The sequence below is a fragment of the Dasypus novemcinctus genome, chromosome 19, assembly GCF_030445035.2.
Source record: "Dasypus novemcinctus isolate mDasNov1 chromosome 19, mDasNov1.1.hap2, whole genome shotgun sequence".
In the NCBI taxonomy this organism is placed as follows: Eukaryota; Metazoa; Chordata; class Mammalia; order Cingulata; family Dasypodidae; genus Dasypus; species Dasypus novemcinctus.
The window spans coordinates 19636431-19656383 of NC_080691.1; the positions used below are offsets into that span (position 1 = coordinate 19636431).

The window sequence follows — 19953 nt, forward strand, 5'->3', positions numbered from 1 at the left end:
TACCTTTCTTAATTCGTGGCATCTGTTCTGCTTTGGGGACATTTCTTGTCCACACATCTTAACACAACTTGCCATGCAAAAGAGTAAACCCTTACCTACCATATTTACAAAAAGGATTAGGCTACACCTGGTAACTAGGTGAGACACTTTCCTGTAAAAGCATCATCATCAAACATGAATAGAACAAAACTCATTTTAACAGTCATCTGGGAATCTCTCCTTCTCAGTTAAAGACCATATTTAATTTATGCTTTTTTTCTGGAACAGTTGCCACTCACTGCTGTCAGCAGTAATAATGATCAATGACTTGTTTATTTCAGTCTGACAGCTTTAATATATTTGTAACTGAGAGTTAAGAATTAACAAATGAGTATGATCACTAATTTGTTACGTAGATGTTTTTTCTTATTTTTCCTATGTACTATAGAATAGCCGGAGGTTAATACCTGAAACTACTAAAACTAGCTAGAGTGGTCTCACCCCAGTGGTTACTATAGACTAGTTTCACCCTTGTATTATACCTGCTATTGCGATGGTCATTCTAAGCGAGCTACGCCCTTGTGTACACACTATTACCCTGTGTATACACTTACTATGGTGATGGTAACCACTCCACCCTCCCCTGTTTGAATCCATAAAAACCCTAAAATCCTGAAAATCAGGGAGGCAGTTTGGGACCATTAGGTCACTGTCTCCTTTGCTTGCGCAAACTCTCTTTAAACTCCCGTGTCTCAGGAATTGGTTATTTTATTTTATTTTATTTTATTTTTAAAGAAGCTTTAGATTCCATAAATGATACATCTAAAATATAGAGGGATTCCCATATTCCCTGCCTCCTTCCTCTCCCCAGGAATTGGTCTTTAAAGTGTATCAGGAAGAAAGAACTTTCTTTTGCTTGGAATCATGTTTGATAACATAAAATTTCCTGTTTTGCCATTTTTAAGTCTATGCTTCCATTTTTAAGTAGTATATTATACTTAAAACATATATATTCATAGTGTTGTGCTACCATCACTGCCATCAGTTACCAAGACATTTTCATGACCCCGAACAGAAACTCTATACCTATTAAGCAAACTCCCTACCTCGGTAGTTCTTGATTTTTTCTCATGACCACACTGATATTTCAAAAGACCATTAGCCAGTATCATTGTTGTGATATTTTTTGGTGGTTTCTCTTAACCAGAGCTGGCTCTATGTGCTGGGGCAGAAGAGGTCCGATAGCTATGTTCTCCTGGAGCACTCGGTGAAGAAAGCAGTACATTTTGGGCTACCGGTAAGGCTCCTCTTCCCGTGAGATCGTTTAAAGAAATGGTTTTAAGCCTTTGTCTCTGTTTTCACTCAACTTTGGAGTAAACCAATAATAGATTTAGAGTGGGTATTTCAAGGTGTGGTTTTATTCTTGCTTGTTTCATGTAGCCTTAATTATTAGTATATTCTTTTTGATAGGTTCTTCCCCACTCCCTTTATCCTGACAACCCCTGCGGAAGTTGTGCTTACCATTTGACGAGAGCTTTGTGAAGTTTACTGATGAGTAGCTTAGCACAGATTCACTTAGAAAAATTTTAGGCAAGACTTACTTTTAAACCATGGGTTGGCAAACTGCAGCCTGTGGGCTGGATCTGGCTTGCTGCCTGTTTATTCATGGCCCTCAAGCCAAGAGTAGTTTTTACATTTTCAAATGGTTGGAAAAAATAAAAAAAGATGTGACAGAGGCTGAAAATGGCTTGCAAAGCCTAAATTTTTTACTGGCTGGCCCTTTACAGAAATAGATTGCTGATCCCTGTTTTAAACAAGGAAACAGTAAATCTGACGGGCAGGTCTGCCGTTGCTCATTTTGAATGGCAGGGGAAGACCTTAATTATAGTCTTCAGTGACTGAACCTTTGGAACAGATGCTGAGGGTATTGAAAAGACATTGTCCCCATTTGAAGTAGTAATTGCTGTTAGAGTCTAGATCACTGTGGCATGAAGTACCTTCTTCCGTCCCAAAAAAACTTCCTGAAAATGGACGATAGGCTGTGGGGTTGCTTAAACATTCTGTCTCATAAAATTGGCTATAAAGTCCAGAAAATTGAAAGTAATTGTGAGTGATAATTTCATGTGTTTTCTTTTAAAATAAGGGGGAAATCTCTATAGATTGTCCATTCGGCTCACTTCTGGGAAAGGAAACTTAGCTGTATTGAATTGATAATAATGATGAAAGAGAGGTGGCTTCTCGAAATCAGTGACACTGCTGAAATAGTTTTAGTTATACATTTAAACTGCCTTATTTTAGTTGAGGTTTCATTCTTGAAAATTATACCAGAAGTTAATGAAAAAAAATAATTCATTGCTCATAATAGGCATGACTTTTTGATCTCCTGCTAGGGTTTGGCACTGTGTTGAACACGTATTATTTATTTAATCCTTACAATAATTCTTCATGCTAGGCTCGATGCCCATTTTACAGATGATGAAGCGGAGGCTTGGCTAAGGAGCTAAATGACTGGCCCCATGTCGCCCAAGAAATGGCAGAGGCAGCATTTAAGTCCAGGCCTGTCCAGCTCCAAAGCCCTGGCTCTTTCTAGCATCTGTACCATCAGCCTCTATTTTAGCCCCAACTTCTCAGGAACATGTCTCATAGGTTAAAGCCAGTATCAGGCTCTAGGTGCTTTTCTTGAAAATCAGTGCTGTCACTGCAGATGCTGAAATGCAACGTCTGCCAAATTCCTGAAGAGCCAAAAAAACCCCAAAACCTGTAATGTAATTAATCTCTGTCCGCTTAGTACCTCGCATCCCTGGGCATCCAGTCCCTAGTTCAGCAGAGAGCGTTCGCTGGGAAGACAGCACACAAGCTGATGGATGCCCTGAAGGACTCCGACCTCCTGCACTGGAAGCACAGCCTGTCGGAGCTCATCGATATCAGCATCGCGCAGAAGACGGCCATCTGGAGGCTCTACGGCCGCAGGTGGGTCTTCCAGCAGAGGGTCAGGGCTGCGCGGCCCCGTGAGGCCTGCCACACCTACGCAGAAGCCAGTATACTGGTTCTAAGAAAGGCCAGATGGATACCTGCTCCCTCCTCCCTCACCCCCGCCCCCTTTGGAGGATGTTCGTGCTAGGGATGAAATAAAATACTTTCTAGTTTAAAAGCGTTTTGCATATTGCACAGACTTTGCCATGTTTTCCCCATGCATGTTCTCTCCTCTGCTCCATGCAGTACCTGGTGGGCTATCTATATTTTAGGATGAATAAACCAAGATGGATACATCTGATCTGCCCAAGATCACAACCGTATTAACGAGGGACAGAGCCAGCCCGCAAAGCAGGCCGCATGACTTCAAGTTCCGGGCTCTGTGCTTTGACCTCTTTCTGTTTGCCAGAGGTGCACTCTGTAGTTGTCCCTGAACCCCAAATGTGCTGTGTAAAAGAAGTTGCTTCCCTGTTAACTCTGTGTTTTCTCTGGAAAATCTCCAGCTTCGTGGTGGTTTTTCCATTTAGCCTCCTTGAGCTTGGAAGTAACCCTCTGGAACAGCTTTTAAATTCTGGATCTCTGTCTCTACTTCACCTCCCACCTAGCACATTTACTATTTCTAGGAATTCCATATTGAAAGGAAGTACCTATTTTACCAGCCTTGTTTTTGTACTTCAGATAAGCTTTTGGCACGGCGTGGGCTGAAACAGCTGTAGATGCTGGCTGCTGCTCCCACTGCTAGATCAGCTGGTGCCAGCATGGCACTGGGGCTGAATTTACCCATGAAACCTAATTGACATACAGTGACCACATGGGAAGGCGGGGGTGGTGGGGGGCCCTGGGGGGCTCAGAGTCCAGTTGTGCCATGGCCACCGCACATTTCCCCATAGGCCGCACGTCCAGGAGAGTGGGCCTTGGCAGGCTGCTGCTCCCACAAAGCCAGAGCCTGGCGAGGGGCTCAGTTGGCTTGAGTCTCCACTGCAGACCACTGTAGGGCAGCCCTGTTCCCTCCTCCCACAGCACCATGGCACTTCAGCAAGCCCAGATGTTGCTGAGCATGAACAGCCTGGAGTCGGTTACCGCAGGCGTGCAGCAGAACAACACGGAGTCATTCGCTGTCGCTCTCTGCCACCTTGCAGAGCTCCACGCAGAGCAGGTAGGCGGGTGACCAAGCCGCCGTGCTGCTGGGGCAACGGAGCTCTGCCCATGTTTTCCCTGGTGCTTGCCCCTCGTGTCTTGGACAGGTCTGGTGTGGACGTGGCTGCAAGAATGAAATCCACCAGTGGAAGTGGACTGAGTGTGGGGTCTGCAAAGCTCCTTGAATTTGGGCTCCCTTTTTGGCATCAATGAAGGGAATAAGAGAGTCAGTCACTGCTATGTAACAAATGGAACCAAAAGGAGGCTTTCAGAAGGTGGTCTAGGTGTCTGTGTGTTTATAGGGGTGGGACCCCATAACAAAAGACAAGAACTAAAATGGTAGTGCCCACGCCAGACCTGTGTTTGCTGCTTCATGTGTGTTACATGCCTGACTCCTTATAGTGGCCGTGAGGTCAGCTTCATCGTCTCCATCCCTCTGTCACGGAACCAGAAACTGAGATCCAGGGAGGCAAGACCTCGGCCCACAGCCAGGCACTGTCAGAGCCAGGGCTCTGGCCCAAGCCTCACTGACTCCAGAGAAGGGCAGTGGGAATTGGATATAATCTTGGATTACAGCCCAAGTCATTTTCCATGATTCCGCATAGGAGGGATTGATTAAAGGTCTCTCAGGGTCCTCTGAGCTTTTTCTCCCCTTTACTCAAAGATATCTTCTTTCTTGGGATTCCTCTTTTATTCAAAGCCCTCTGTCTCACCAAACACTGCCTTGCCTATAAATAAGTTCCCTCAATCATATTACTTTTCTCTACCTTTTTGCTGTATCTGTTATTGTTAGCTTGCATCTTTAAAAAAATATATATATTTTTATCTCAAGGCAAGGTTACAAGTTACTCAGTTAATACAAGATAATAACTACAGTAACAGTAGATCTGCTTTGGTCAGCGGTTATACCCCCCCTTATTATCGTTCACTTCTCAGTGATGAGGGTTTTAGGACAGTGTCCATTCTGACTGCTTCAGGCTGAGAAGGAACATTTAGTTTACATCTTAACACTCAGTTTTCCGTAACTTGCAGCCTAAAGATCTTTGGATGGTTTCCACCCCTTTCAGAAGAGTAGTAAGCATACTCTAGAATTTTATGACCTTAAGTAGTTGTGGAAAACTAAGGGTACAGAAGGCTTTGGGCTCTGGGATGAGCTATAGTTGATGATTTCCACATGTGATTTCATCAGCTGCTTTTTCCCTGTGGCTGAGAAGGATCATCCAAGCTTTCTAACATCAAAGCATCAAACAAGCTCAGACTTGCTCTTTGCTTTCCTCTAGGAATGTTACATGTTCATCTCTTTTGTTTTTTCCATAATTGATGGCACTGAAACAGCTTTAAGGTGGCCCTTTTTCCTCTACTAGATACCATGGTTGAGTGGAACATTTTGGTAAATCCATTGATGAACATTTCTAGTTTTAGAGAATCAATTACTATATATATATCATAAAATTTGCTATTTTGGGCCATTTTTTTTTTTTTTTAAAGATTTATTTATTTATTTAATTTCCCCCCCTCCCCTGGTTGTCTGTTCTTGGTGTCTATTTGCTGCGTCTTGTTTCTTTGTCTGCTTTTGTTTCTTTGTCCGCTTCTGTTGTCGTCAGCGGCACGGGAAGTGTGGGTGGTGCCATTCCTGGGCAGGCTGCTCTTTCTTTTTCACGCTGGGCGGCTTTCCTCATGGGCGCACTCCTTGTGCGTGGGGGCTCCCCCACACGGGGGACACCCTTGCGTGGCACGGCACTCCTTGCGCGCATCAGCACTGCGCATGGCCAGCTCCACACGGGTTAAGGAGGCCCGGGGTTTGAACCGCAGACCTCCCATATGGTAGATGGACGCCCTAACCACTGGGCCAAAGTCCGTTTCCCATTTTGGGCCATTTTTAAGCATACAATTCAGTGGTGTTAATTACATTGATCATATGTGTTATCATCACTACCATCCATTATTAAAACATTTTATTCACTTAAAACAGAAACTGTACCTATGAAGCATTAATTTCCCCTCGTCTCTAGTAAATTCTGATTGACTTTGTAGGTATTTGCTTATTCTAGATAGTTCATGTGAGTGGAATCATGTAATACCTGTCTGGCTTATTTTACTCAACATGGTAAATTCCAGGTTCATTCACATTGCCACATGGATCAGAACTTCATCCCTTCTCAAGGCTATTAATATTCCGTTGTAGAAATAGGCGAAATGTTAGTCCATTTATTTGTTGATGGACATTTGTGTTGTTTCCACCTTTTGGCTGTTATGAATAATTGACATATGCATGTCTCTTTGAGTCCCTCTTTACTGTTTTTTTTCCTGCATTACATAGAATAGTTTTTTGTTTTGTTTTTTAAAGATTTTTTAAAAAATTTCTTTTCCCTTCTCCCCCCCCCCATTGTCTGCTTTCTGTGTCCATTTGCTATGTGATCTTCTGTGTCTGTTTGTATTCTTGTCAGAGGCAAAGGGAATCTATGTCTAGTTTTGTTGCGTCATCTTGCTGCATCAGCTCTCCATATGCACAGCGCCACTCCTGAGCAGGCCGCACCCCTTTTGCGCTGGCTGGCTCTCCCTAGGGGGCGCACCCCTTGCATGTGGGGCTCCCCTGCGCTGGGGACACCCATGCATGGCACGACACTCCCTGCGTGCATCAGCACTGCACATAGACCATCCCATCACACAGGTCAGGAGGTCCAGTTCGAACCCTGGACCTCCCATTGTGGTAGGCGGACGCCCCATCCATTGGGCCAAATCCGCTTCCCTGTAGGACAGTTTTTAATTTTATACGCCTTAGACCTGTACCTGTGAAATTAAGCTTGGACAACCTACAGTGTAACTGCATCATGAGTTTCTGTTTGCTCTTTTATTTCCTTTATGTGTAATTTGAATTGTGTTCTGAAACTGATTTCCAAGAAAATTGGATGCTGCACTTTGTCTTATGGTAGGCCAGTGATTGGGGCTTGAAGGTGCCTACAAGAAGTTTTGTAGGACCCTGAGCCACTGTTTCTGTGCTTCCTCCTGCCACTTGGGGGAGACAGTAAAGTCTTTCCGGAAAATCCCAGCTCTTTTTACTCTTTCCGTTTAATTCTAGTTCATCTCATATCATTCCTCTTCCAGCCTCAGAAATGGTAGGTCAGGAAAGGGAGGTTTTGGGGGACACTGAGGTGTGTGCACTGTTCTCTCTGCTTGGCCTGAAGGTATGACAGGCTGCCTAAATCCACACACTTACCTCTCCGTGGCACTCATGAAATAATTGGCATGAACTGGCTAGTTAAAAGCAGAAAAATAAAGAGATGAATGATCTTATCATGATTCAATGTAGTTTTCATTTACGCACTTGGGATAAAAGTTCACTTGAGGTCTACATGAGCTTCTGTGTAGACAGAAGATACATTCCCTAATTAAAGGATAGGGACAATTTGGGGATCAATAAGACAAAGATAAGCTTCACAGTAACATAACAATGTAAAAAAAAAAATGGAACAGGTATGCGCAGAAATAGTATAAGTGACCAATAAACATGAAACATACTTCAATCTAATCATCAAAGAAATTCCAGTTGAAACAGGAAATAGGTAGTTCCACAGTCAAAAAGGAAGAGATGCTCAGTCCTGGGGGAGGAGAAGGCCTTAGAGAGCTGCGTGAAAGCACTTCCAGAGGGCAAGTTAGGAATCTACATTCAAGGGCTTCAGATGCTTATTGTTTGGTCTAGCAATTCTCCCTCTCAGGTTTTATCCTCAGGAAGTCATTGGACAAAAGGCAAAAAGAGATATTCACTGTGACATTTTTTAAATGGAAAAAAATTGGAAACAACGCACATATCCAACACTAGGAGATTATTTGGGTGTGCCATAATTTATTTACTTCATGGAGTACTATGATGATAAAGATTTGCATTTTATGGCACTGGAAGGATTCATTCTTTCAAAAATATTTATTGAATGGCTGCCATATAGTAATTTTATAGGCTATGTACAAAAGTTGTATGTATAGCTATTTAGGGAATATTTATATTTTTTATGTTTATGTGCATTAAAAAGTTTAGAAGGAGAGATACTAAAATGTTAAACTGATTTTCTTTGATGGGACTAAAAGTAATTTGTCTTTTTGTGTATTTTATAAGTTGCTTCAGAGTGGGCATGTATTGCATGTGCAATTTTTAAAAGTTTTAAAAATCAGACTAGGGAAGTGGATGTGCCTCAAGTGATTGGGCTCCCGTCTACCATATGGGAGGTCCAGGGTTTGATTCCCAGGGCCTCCTGGTGAAGGCAGGCTGGCCCACGCGGGAGTGCTGGTGCAGCCAAATGACACAACAAAATAGAGACACAGGGGAGACAATCAGAGACACAGCAGACGAGGGAGCCAAGGTGGTGCAAGAGATTGGGTGCCTCTCTCCCACTCTAGAAGGTCCCAGGACCAGTTCCTGGTGCTGCCTAGAGAAAAAAGACAAGCAGACACAGAAGAACTCACAGCGTATGGACGCAGAGAGCAGACAATGGGATGGGGTGGGGGAAGGTGTAGAAATAAATAAATCTTTAATAAAAAAAAAAATCAAACTATATTTGACCCTAGAAAGAATAACCCCTTGAAGTGTGACAGTCTAGGCCTGGAGTTTTCCAGGTTGTTGCATCAGAACAGGTGGATCATGCCAACGTTCTTTTTTTTCTTTTTCTTTTTTTTTTTTTTAAAGATTTATTTATTTATTTAATCCCCCCCCCTCCCCGGTTGTCTGCTCTCTCTATTTGCTGCATCTTGTTTCTTTGTCCGCTTCTGTTGTTGTCAGCGGCACGGGAAGTGTGGGTGGCGCCATTCCTGGGCAGGCTGCACTTTCTTTTGCGCTGGGCAGCTCTCCTTACGGGGTGCACTCCTTGCGCGTGGGGCTCCTCTATGCGGGGGACACCCCTGCGTGGCAGGGCACTCCTTGCGCGCATCAGCACTGCGCATGGGCCAGCTCCACACGGGTCAAAGAGGCCCGGGGTTTGAACCGCAGACCTCCCATGTGGTAGATGGAAGCCCTAACCACTGGGCCAAGTCCGTTTCCCCATGCCAACATTCTTGCGTGTGGTGCAGCCAATTAAAAAAAAAATTATTTTGGTAACATACAGATGCCATAAAATTGGTTATTTTAACCATTTTTAAATGTACAGTTCAGTGGCATTAATTACACCCACAATATTGTGCTGTGGTCACCACCATCCATTACCAAATCTTTTCATCACCCAAAACAGAAACTCTACCCATCAAGCAATCACTCCCCTATCCCTGTCCCCCAGCCCTGTCATCCACTTTCTGCCCCTAGGAATTTGTTCATGTAAGTGGCATCATGTATCTGTCCTTTGGTGTCTGGCTTCCTTCACTTGTCATGTCTTCAAGGTTTGTCCATGTTGCAGCATGTATCAGAGCTTCATTCCTTTTTACGGTTGAGTAATGTTCTGTTGTACAGTTACACCACTTTTTGTTTACCCATTCGTCTGTCAGCAGACACTCAGGTTGTCAGCGGCGCGGTTTTGACACAGGTGCTAATCAAATGGTGTCTTTCTCTTTTAGGGCTGTTTTGCTGCAGCTGCTGAAGTGTTAAAGCACCTGAAGGAACGATTCCCACCCAATAGCCAGCATGCCCAGGTAACTGCCCGCACCCTTCTGAAAGACCACTTTTACTATGTGCATTGAGGTCACGTGGAAGGGTGAGCAACACCTGGGCTCACATATGAAAGCCGAGGAATAAGCTCTGAGGAGAGATTTAAAGTAGGGTGCTTTTTTCCTCTTGCCTTCACAGTTTTAAGTTAGTATCTCTTCTATCGCTAACTGTATGGGAATAGGAAAAGAACTCATAGTCCTTGGGTAGATTAAGAATTATGTCTCAGTTTTGTTATTCTGCTCTCACTTGGCAATTCTAATCTTTTCCTCCCAAAATTGAATAACTTCTTGGGAACATGTTCTACCCAGGGAAAATGAACTGTATAAAGCAGTCCAAGATCCTCTTTTCCTCATTACACTGATTTCCATTTCTGATGGTGCCAAGAAAGCTGTTTGAGGGGGCCCCCTTTTCTGCCTTCCCTTACCAATTGTCATCTTCAGTAGATTTGGGAATTTGAACTTATCAGAGGCCCCTGGCCTGGGAATCTCCCAGTGCTGGTCCCTGAAGCTCTCATTCCCCTGGGTCGTTGGTGCCGCTCGTTAACTATGGCAGGAGAGCCCCCTGCACAAGAGCTGTGCTGGGATCATGCCTGCCTTCCAGGGGGCTGTGGTCTAGAGTCAAAGGACCAGACGGAAAGACAATAAGCAGGCAAAACGGATGGCAGAAAACAAACCCAGGGTCGCTGTGGGAAGGAAGACTCCACAGTGGTTTTGTGGAAGCACTAATGCAATGGGACAGTTTCAGTTACAGTTCTAGATAGTTTTTATTTTTTTATTTTTTTATTTTTTTTTAAAGATTTATTTATTTTATTTAATTCCCCCCCCTCCCCTGGTTGTCTGTTCTTGGTGTCTGTTTGCTGCGTCTTGTTTCTTTGTCCGCTTCTGTTGTCGTCAGCGGCACCCGCTTCTGTTGTCGTCAGCGGCACGGGAAGTGTGGGCGGCGCCATTCCTGGGCAGGCTGCTCTTTCTTTTCACGCTGGGCGGCTTTCCTCACGGGCGCACTCCTTGCGCGTGGGGCTCCCCCACGCGGGGGACACCCTTGCGTGGCACGGCACTCCTTGCGTGCATCAGCACTGCGCATGGCCAGCTCCACACGGGTCAAGGAGGCCCGGGGTTTGAACCGCGGACCTCCCATATGGTAGACGGACGCCCTAACCACTGGGCCAAAGTCCGTTTCCCTCTAGATAGTTTTTAGAAAGGGGCATGATAAAAAAAAGACTCAATTTAATTACAGTTCACAGAAGAAACACGTGTGGCCAGTAAATATACAGCAACATGTTAAACCTGACTGATGATCAGAGAAAACAGAACATTGATGAGATATTTCAGAGCCATCAAATTGGTGAAAGCAAAATATGTGATGGAAATACCAAGCTCCGGGAAGGAGGCACAGCAGGAGCTGTCCCAGCTGCTGGTGGGGAGTGTAGATTTATAGAACCCATTTGAAGAACAAATGGGCAGTGGATTAAAGAGGGAGCTGCACATGTCCTTCAACCCAGCAGTTCCACTGACAGCCGTCTCCTGCAGTACACAGAAGACCCTTGCCCATGGAGAGATGTGTGAGCGTACTAAGTGCAGCATTGTCTGTAGGAGTGAAAAATCAGGTCCTCCCTAGATACCCATTGACAGAATAGAGAAATTGTTGCTTACTCATGTAATTGAAAACCATTCAGCAGTGAAAATGAATGAACTTGAACCACTTGTATTAACACATGTCAATTGCAGAAAAATAATATTGCGCTAAAAAGCAAGTTGGCAAAAGGACAAAAGTTGCATAAATAATGATTTTTTTAAATACAAAGCTTACAAACATAAAATAGTTTCATGTATTTCTGGATTAACTGCATGTTTTAAAAGAGTAAACATAGGCATGAGAATGAAAGCACCAAATTAAGTGCTTTCTTTGGAATTCATGAAAGAAACAAGGGAGATTTCAATATTATCTAATAGTATCTGAAGTAAACATAGCAAAATGTGATGGACAGAGTTAGAGATTGGTGCACTTGTGTTTGCTGTTTTATCCTCTGTGCTTTTTCACATGCATGAAATATTTCCAAAAAAACTTTTGAATATAAAAAGGAAAAGAATGCGGAAGAATAGCTGAAGGATATTTGCTGAACAAGCCAAAATATCTACATGTCTCTATTGAATAATAAGGTGAACATTTGCCATTTTACTTAATTTTTTTTCTTTTTAGTTATGGATGCTGTGTGATCAGAAAATACAGTTTGACAGAGCAATGAATGATGGCAAATATCATTTGGCTGATTCACTTGTTGCCGGAATCACAGCTCTTAATAGCATAGAGGGTGTATATAGGTAAGAAACTTTGAAAACTCCAATCCCAGAAGGAAGTAATTTTTAAATGGCTTTATTTATTTTAGCTTTGGAAAAAACTGTTTATTATTGGAAATAAATACAGATAGGCAAAATAAAATTAATATCACCCAGAGAGATTCACTAGCATTCTAGAATCTATAATTGCAGAATTTTTTCTTACATGCATGTACATGTGAATGTGTGTATATGTTTGACCATCTGCATGAGTCAGCCAAGGGGGCACTGATGCAAAATACCAGAAATCTGTTGCCTTTTATAGAAGGTATTTATTTGGGGTAGAAGCTTACAATTTCAAGGTCCTAAAGAGCACAACTCAAGGTACCATGAGAGGTACTTTCTCACCCAAGTCAGTTGCCATGTGTTGAAGCAGGATGGCAGGCGGTCTCTGCCTCATCTCTCTTTCCTTCTTTTTTTTTTATCCTCCTCCACCCTCTGTTTCTGCTCTCAGTGTCCATTCGCTGTGTGTTCTTCTATGTCTATTGCATTTTTATTAGGCAGCTCCAGGAACCCATCCTAGGACCTTCCAGAGTGGGAGAGAGGCGGTCTTCTTCCTTCTTCTTAAGGCTTCGTTAGCCCAGCTTCTTCCAGTCTCAGCTGTACCCTGGCATAGGGCTCCTCTCTCTTCCCGGGGCTTGTTTTTTCCCAGCTCAGCTGCTCTGTTCTTTTCACTACGTCAGCTGTCAACTATCATGAATAGCCTATCCCTCTTCCTGGGTCCTCTGCTGTGTCTCTGGAGCTGGCTCTTTTCCTCTGTGCATCTTCTTCTGTGTGTCTACTTCTGTGTGTCTCCTTGATTGGGTGTCCTTTTATATAGCCCACGAAAGGGGCGGGGACTCAAACTGAGTTATACTCTACTGACATGAGCAGATCAAAGCCCTAATACAATTTAATCAAAGACAACTCAGCTGAATCTAATACAATCAAAGGGTATCAAAACCAGAGGAACCGACCAGTTTGCAAACATACTTCTCTTTTTGGAATTCATAAATACTCAAGCTGCCATACATGTATATACAAACACATGGTTATAGATACACATGCATTCATACACACACATATATGGTATTTTTTTTCTTATAACCAACCTTCTATTCGGTGGAGTTCTTCCCCTTGGAAGATTTGCAGTCTAATTGAGGAGATAGCTGTTCTAACTCTGGAAGCGACTCGAGTTACAATACTTACAAAACGTGGGCATAACCACTGGTGGCTATTTTGTTTCTATTACAGAAAAGCAGTTGTACTACAGGCTCAGAACCAAATGTCAGAGGCACACAAACTTCTACAAAAGCTGTTGATTCGCTGTCAGAAAATCAAGAACACAGAAATGGTGATTAGGTAAGCGTGGTCTAACTCGCCTCTGGTGCCAGCATTGCTCCGGGTTGGAGGTTTCATCGCAGGTCCCCCCTTTGCGCTCAGTGTCCTGCTGGCCGTGGCGAAGCTGTACTGGCGCTCCTCCTCCCCGACCATCGCACTGCCCGTGCTCCTGCAGGCGCTGGCCCTCTCCAAGGAGTACCGCTTACAGTACCTGGCCTCCGAAACAGTGCTGAACCTGGCTTTTGCCCAGGTAAGCCGACCTCTGTTTTTTTGCACCTATTTGTGCTGAACAACTGGTGAGTCAAGTGCTACTTTTTGGTTTGAAAAAATATCACAATGAACTTTTACACCTTGCCATTGATGTCTCGAAACATAGCCTCCGAGTGAAAAGCCCTCTCAGGAAGTCTGTGCAGTTGTGACCCTGGTGACAAGCTGGCACCTCCCAGTGGCACTCGCTTTCCCGAGTTGCTTGCTTAGTAAGGGGGCCTCACGTCTCAGGGAGGAGGCTTGCACCATGTAGCGGGTGAGCTGGCACCCAGCGGGGCTCAGTTTAACAAGGGGGGCAGATGAAGAAACAAGGAAGTTGTGTGTGCATTGGAAGGTTGGGGAAGTCGAATTGGGTTTTATGTTTGTTTTCTGTCTCCCCAAGTAGAATGTAAATGCCACGAAGGAAGGAAATCTGTGTTTTTTCTCTGCTGTATTCCTTGGTGCCTAGTAGGACCTGACACAAAACAGGCTTTCAGTAAACACTTCTTGAATGAAGTTGAACTCACTGGAAGAATTTGTTAACTAAAGCAGAGGCTGCAAAATCTGCCTGTGTGTTAGAATCACTTGGAGAGTTTTAAGAGAAATAGGCAAAGTGGGCCTTGCCTCAGACACAGTGAGTCAGAATTTGGTTCCTATTGGCCCCCCCAGTGATTGTTTGTTGTTTTTTGTTGTTGTTTTCTTTTGTCATGAATCAGGTAGGTGATTTTTTTTTTTAATTTGAGAAGTTGTGAGTTTGCAAAACAATGCATACCTTACAGGATTCCGTATGTTCCCCTCCACCACCGCCTTCCATTGTTGTGACACATTCGTTAACTGATGAAAGAACATCGTCATAATGTTACTGCTGTCTATAGCCCATAGCTTATATTTGGTGTATTTTCCCACAAGCAATCCTATTATTAACGTCATGTATTAGTATTGTACATTTGTTATGGTTCATGAGAGAGCGTTCTCATATTTGTACTGTTAACCACAGTCTTCACTCACCATGGGGTTCACTGTGTTATATGGTCCCCTGCCACCCTCAGTGGCTCTCAGCTTCTGCACCAAGCTGTGCTGTCATCAGCTCAGTCCGTTTCAGAACTCCTTTATTACTCTAAAAGGAAGACTCCCATACCTGCTATATACACCCCCTTAACACTGGTACGTTACCTTCTTTGTCATTGCTGCAAAAATAGTACAATATTCCTGTCAACTGTAGTCTATACGTGAAATTAGTTGTATTTTTCCATGTATCTGCATGTGCTCAACACCTTGGAATAGAAGAACATTCTTGTATTTGTATTAGTAACCACAATCATCATCCACCACTGCAATCACTATGTTATACAGTCCCTAGATTATCTTCTAGCTTTCTTCAATTGACATTAACCTCCCTAACTACCCCATTATACTCCCTATAATGTGTTACCACCAACTGTTTCCCCAAATTTACAATCTGCCTTGTTTAAACAGTTACATATATTCAGCATCAGCTCCCCCTTTTTTTTTTTTTTTTTAAAGATTTATTTATTTTTATTTAATTCCCCCCCTCCCCTGGTTGTCTGTTCTCGGTGTCTATTTGCTGCGTCTTGTTTCTTTGTCCGCTTCTGTTGTCGTCAGCGGCACGGGAAGTGTGGGCGGCGCCATTCCTGGGCAGGCTGCTTTTTCTTTCGCGCTGGGCGGCTCTCCTTACCGGGTGCACTCCTTGCGCATGGGGCTCCCCTACGCGGGGGACACCCCTGCGTGGCAGGGCACTCCTTGCGCGCATCAGCACTGCGCATGGGCCAGCTCCACACGGGTCAAGGAGGCCTGGGGTTTGAACCGCGGACCTCCCATGTGGTAGACGGACGCCCTAACCACTGGGCCAAAGTCCGTTTCCCAGCTCCCCCTTTTCAATGCACATTCTCCCTCTTAGTAACCTACACTCCATGGGTTTACTCATTGTATTTAGTTCATATTAGTGAGACCATACAATATTTGTCCTCTTGTGTCTGTCTTATTTCACTCAACATAATGACCTCAGGGTTCCTCCCTGCTGTAGTATACATCCTCCCTTCATTTCTTCTTACAGCTGAATAGAATCCCATGATATGTATTTGCCACTTTTTGTTTATCTGTTTGTCAGTTGATGGACACTTGGGTAGTTTCCATCTTTTGGCAATTGTGAATAATGCCACTGTGAACATTGATGTGCAAATTTTTTAAAATAATGACTGTTCTGTAAGGTGTGAAATATATCATTGTTCTTTCCCTAATACCTAGTGATGTTGAGCATGTTTTCACATGCTTTTGGCTACTTGTATTTTTTGTTTGGAAAAATGTCTGTTCAAGTCTTCTGCCCATTTTTAAATTAGGTTGCTTATCTTCTTGTCATTGAGTTGCATGATCTCTTTATAAAACATGGACATCAAACCCTTATCAGATACGTGGTTTCTGAAAATTTTCTCCTATGGAGTAGACTGCCTTTTCACCTTCTTAACAGTTATTTGAAGCACAAAATTGTTCAGTTTTGAGGAGGTTCCATTTATCTTTTTTTTTTAAAGATTTATTTATTTATTTCTCTCCCTGTCCCCCCCCCCCAGTTGTCTGTTCTCTGTGTCTATTTGCTGCGTGTTCTTCTTTGTCTGCTTCTGTTGTCAGCGGCACAGCAATCTGTGTTTCTTTTTTGTTGTGTCAGCTCTCCATGTGGGCGGCGCCATTCTTGGGCAGACTGCATTTTGTTTCGCGCTGGGTGGCTTTCCTTACGGGTGCACTCCTTGTGCATGGGGCCCCCCTACGCGGGGGACACACCTGCGTGGCACAGCACTCCTTGCGCGCATCAGCACTGCGCATGGGCCAGCTGCACACGGGTCAAGGAGGCCGGGGTTTGAACCGCGGACCTCCCATGTGGTAGACGGACGCCCTAACCACTGGGGCAAGTCTGCTTCCGTATTTTTTCTTTTTGTTGCTTATGCTTTGGGTGTAATGTTTAAGAAGCCACCATCTATCACAAGATCTTGAAGATGCTTCCCTACATTTTCTAGGAGTTTTTTGGTTCTGGCTTTTATATTTAGGTGCTTGATCCATTTTGAGTTAAATTTTATGATTTTGTGTAGCTATGGATATCCAGTTTTCCTGTCACCATTTGTCCAATAGACTGTTATGACCCAGCTGGATGGGTTTGACAGATGTCGAAAATCACTTGACTGTAGAGACAAGGATCTATTTCTGAATTGCAGTTTGAGTCTATTGGTCAATATGTCTATCTTTATGCCATTACCATGCTGTTTTTACCAGGGTAGCTAAGTAATATGCTTTTGTTAAAAAACTAATTTTATTGATATATGTTAATAAAGCATACAGTCCATCCCAAGTGTACAATCAGTGGTATTTGGTATAATCACATAGGTGTACATTCATCAGTTCAATCATTAGCCTACTGAGCCATATCATTTCCCCCTGATTTGGATTTTTTGTTTGATTGCTTGTTGTTTTTTTGTTTTTAGGAGGTACTGGAACTAAACCCTGAACCTCCCATGTGGGAAGCAGGTGCTCAATCTCTTGAACCACATCTGCTCCCCTCTAATGTGTTTCTTTTTTTTTTTAAGATTGATTTTATTTGTTTCTCCCCATTCCCTTTTTGTTTTTCACTTGCTCTGTCTGTTCATCTTCCTTGTTTCTTTTTTTGTTTTTAAAGATTTATTTTTTATTTATTTCTCTCCCCTTCCCACCCCCCACCCAGTTGTCAGCTCTCTGTGTCCATTCGCTGTGTGTTCTTCTGTGACCGCTTCTATCCTTATCAACGGCATTGGGAATCTGTTTCTTTTTTTTTTTTTTTATTGACTTTTTAATAATACTACATTAAAAATATATATGTGAGGTCCCATTCAACCCCACCCCCCACCCCCCCTCCCCCCCCCCCAACAACACTCGTTCCCATCATCATGACACATCCATTGGATTTGGTAAGTACATCTTTGGGCACCTCTGCACCTCATAGACAATGGTTCACATCATGGCCCATACTCTCCTCCATTCCATCCAGTGGGCCCTGTGAGGATTTACAATGTCCGGTGATTACCTCTGAAGCACCATCCAGGGCAGCTCCATGTCCCAAAGACGCCTCCACCTCTCATCTCTTCCTGCCTTTCCCCATACCCATTGTCCACCATGTCCACTTTTCCCAATCCAATGCCACCTCTTCTATGTGGACGTTGGATTGGTTGTGTCCATTGCACCTCTATGTCAAGAGGAGGCTCAGATTCCACATGGATGCTGGATGCAATCCTCCCATTTTCAGTTGTAATCACTCTAGGCTCCATGGTGTGGTGATTGTCCTTCTTCAACTCCCATCTTAGCTGAGTGTGGTAAGTCCAATAGATCAGATTGTAGGTGCTGGAGTCTGTTGAGGCTCAGGACCTGGCTATCACCTTGTCAGTCCAGAGATTCAAATCCCCTAAATATATCTTAAACCCCAACATTAACTGCACCTCCAGCACATTAGCATGAAAGTCTTATGAAGGGAGATCCCATCTGAGTCCAGATTCATCACACATAAACACCATTTCCAAAGAGGGGCCATCTGCCCTGGTAGTTAACCCCATCGGCCATGACCATAACTCCCATGGGTCTCTTAGCCCTCAAAGGAACCAATATCTGGGAGTTGTATCTGCTTTATCTGTCTCTCTGACTCTGCTCAGTTGTGCATGAGGGCAATCCTTCTGCCAGCCTCCAGACTCTTTTTTAGAAACTCGTAGCCATATAAACTCATTTCTCCTTTTCATTTCCCCCTTACTTTAGGTCAAACAGCATTTTAAAGTCATGGTATTTTATGTAGACGTGGATATTCTGCTGATCCGCATTGAACCTTCCGTATAAGGTCATTTTCCAGTTGCATCATCAGTTGGTAGTTGATAGTGGTCCCTCGTTGCCAGGGAGGCTCATCCCCGGGTGTCATGTCCCACGCTGGGGGGAAGGCATTGCATTTACATGCTGAGTTTGGCTTCGAGACTGGCCACATTTGAGTAACATGAAGGCTGACAGGAGGAAATTCCCAGGCACAATGTTGCTCTAGGCCTTGGGCAATCTGTTTCTTTTTGTTGTGTCATCTTGTTGTGTCAGCTCTCCATGTGTGCAGTGCCATTCTTGGGCAGGCTGCACTTCCTTTCGTACTGGGTGGCTCTCCTTATGGGGCGCACTCCTTGCACGTGGGGCTCCCCTACGTGGGGGACACCGCTGTGTGACAGGGCACTCTTTGCACACATCAGCATTGCACATGGGCCAGCCCCACACAGGTCAAGGAGGCCTGGGGTTTGAACCGCGGACCTCCCATGTGGTAGGCGGATGGCCTATCTGTTGGGCCAAGTCCGCTTCTCCTTCCTTGTTTCTTTAGGAGGCACCAGGAGCCGAACCCAGGACCTCTGATGTGGGGGGTAGGTACCTAATCACTTGAGCCACCTTTGCTCCCTGCTTTGTTGTGTCTTGTGTCACGTTTTTCTTCCGTGCGTCTCTTGTTGCATCATCTTGTTGCGTCAGCTCACCATCTTCTTTAGGAGTCATCAGGAACCTCTGCTCCCTGCTTTGTCATGTCTTGCATTATGTTTTTTCTTCTTGGTCTCTTGTTGTGTCAGCTTGCTGCATCTGCCTGTCACACCAGTCTGCTGTCTTCTTTAGGATCTGAAGCATTGACCCCCCATGTGGTAGGTGGGAGCCCTGTCGCCTGAGCCACATCTGCTTCCCTCTGATATGTTTGTGTTTTTTTTTCGTTATCTTGCTGCGCCAGCTCTCCACGGTGCAGGCAAGCTTGCCTTCACCAGGAGGCCGCAGGAATCATACCTGAGGCCTCACATGTGGTAGATGGGAACCCAGTCACTCGAGGCACATCTGCCTCCCCTTTGATATGTTGGTTTTTTGTTTTTTTTTTTATAATTAATTTTTTTAAAAAAATATTACATTCAAAAAATATGAGGTCCCATTCAACCCCACCGACCCCACCCCCCACTCCCCCCACAGCAACACTCTCCCCCATCATCATGACACATCCATTGTACCTGGTAAGTACATCTCTGGGCATCGCTGCACCCCATAGTCAATGGTCCACATCATAGCCCACACTCGCCAACATTCCATCCAGTGGGCCCTGGGGGGATCTACAATGTCCCGTAGTTGTCCGTGAAGCAACACCCAGGACAACTCCACGTCCTGAAAACGCCTCCCCATCTCATCTCTTCCTCCCATTCCCCGCACCCAGTAGCCACCATGGCCACCCTTCCCACACCAATGCCACATTTTCTCTGTGGACATTGGATTGGTTGTGTCCATTGCACATCTATGTCAAGTGGGGGCTTAGATTCCACA

The 19953-nt window shown here is 44.3% G+C and overlaps 1 protein-coding gene across 3 annotated transcripts in view; it reads left to right on the plus strand.

The window, feature by feature from the left end:
* Positions 1–19953, plus strand: part of ANAPC5 (anaphase promoting complex subunit 5) — a 48645-nt gene that overhangs the window by 23570 nt on the left and 5122 nt on the right. For all 3 annotated transcript variants that reach the window (XM_004475468.5, XM_071209783.1, XM_071209784.1), the window contains 7 exons: positions 1187–1276; positions 2768–2949; positions 3973–4108; positions 9625–9699; positions 11912–12033; positions 13282–13389; positions 13471–13618. In XM_004475468.5, the coding sequence (XP_004475525.1) occupies positions 1187–1276; positions 2768–2949; positions 3973–4108; positions 9625–9699; positions 11912–12033; positions 13282–13389; positions 13471–13618 (861 nt within the window). The remainder of the gene's footprint in view (positions 1–1186; positions 1277–2767; positions 2950–3972; positions 4109–9624; positions 9700–11911; positions 12034–13281; positions 13390–13470; positions 13619–19953) is intronic.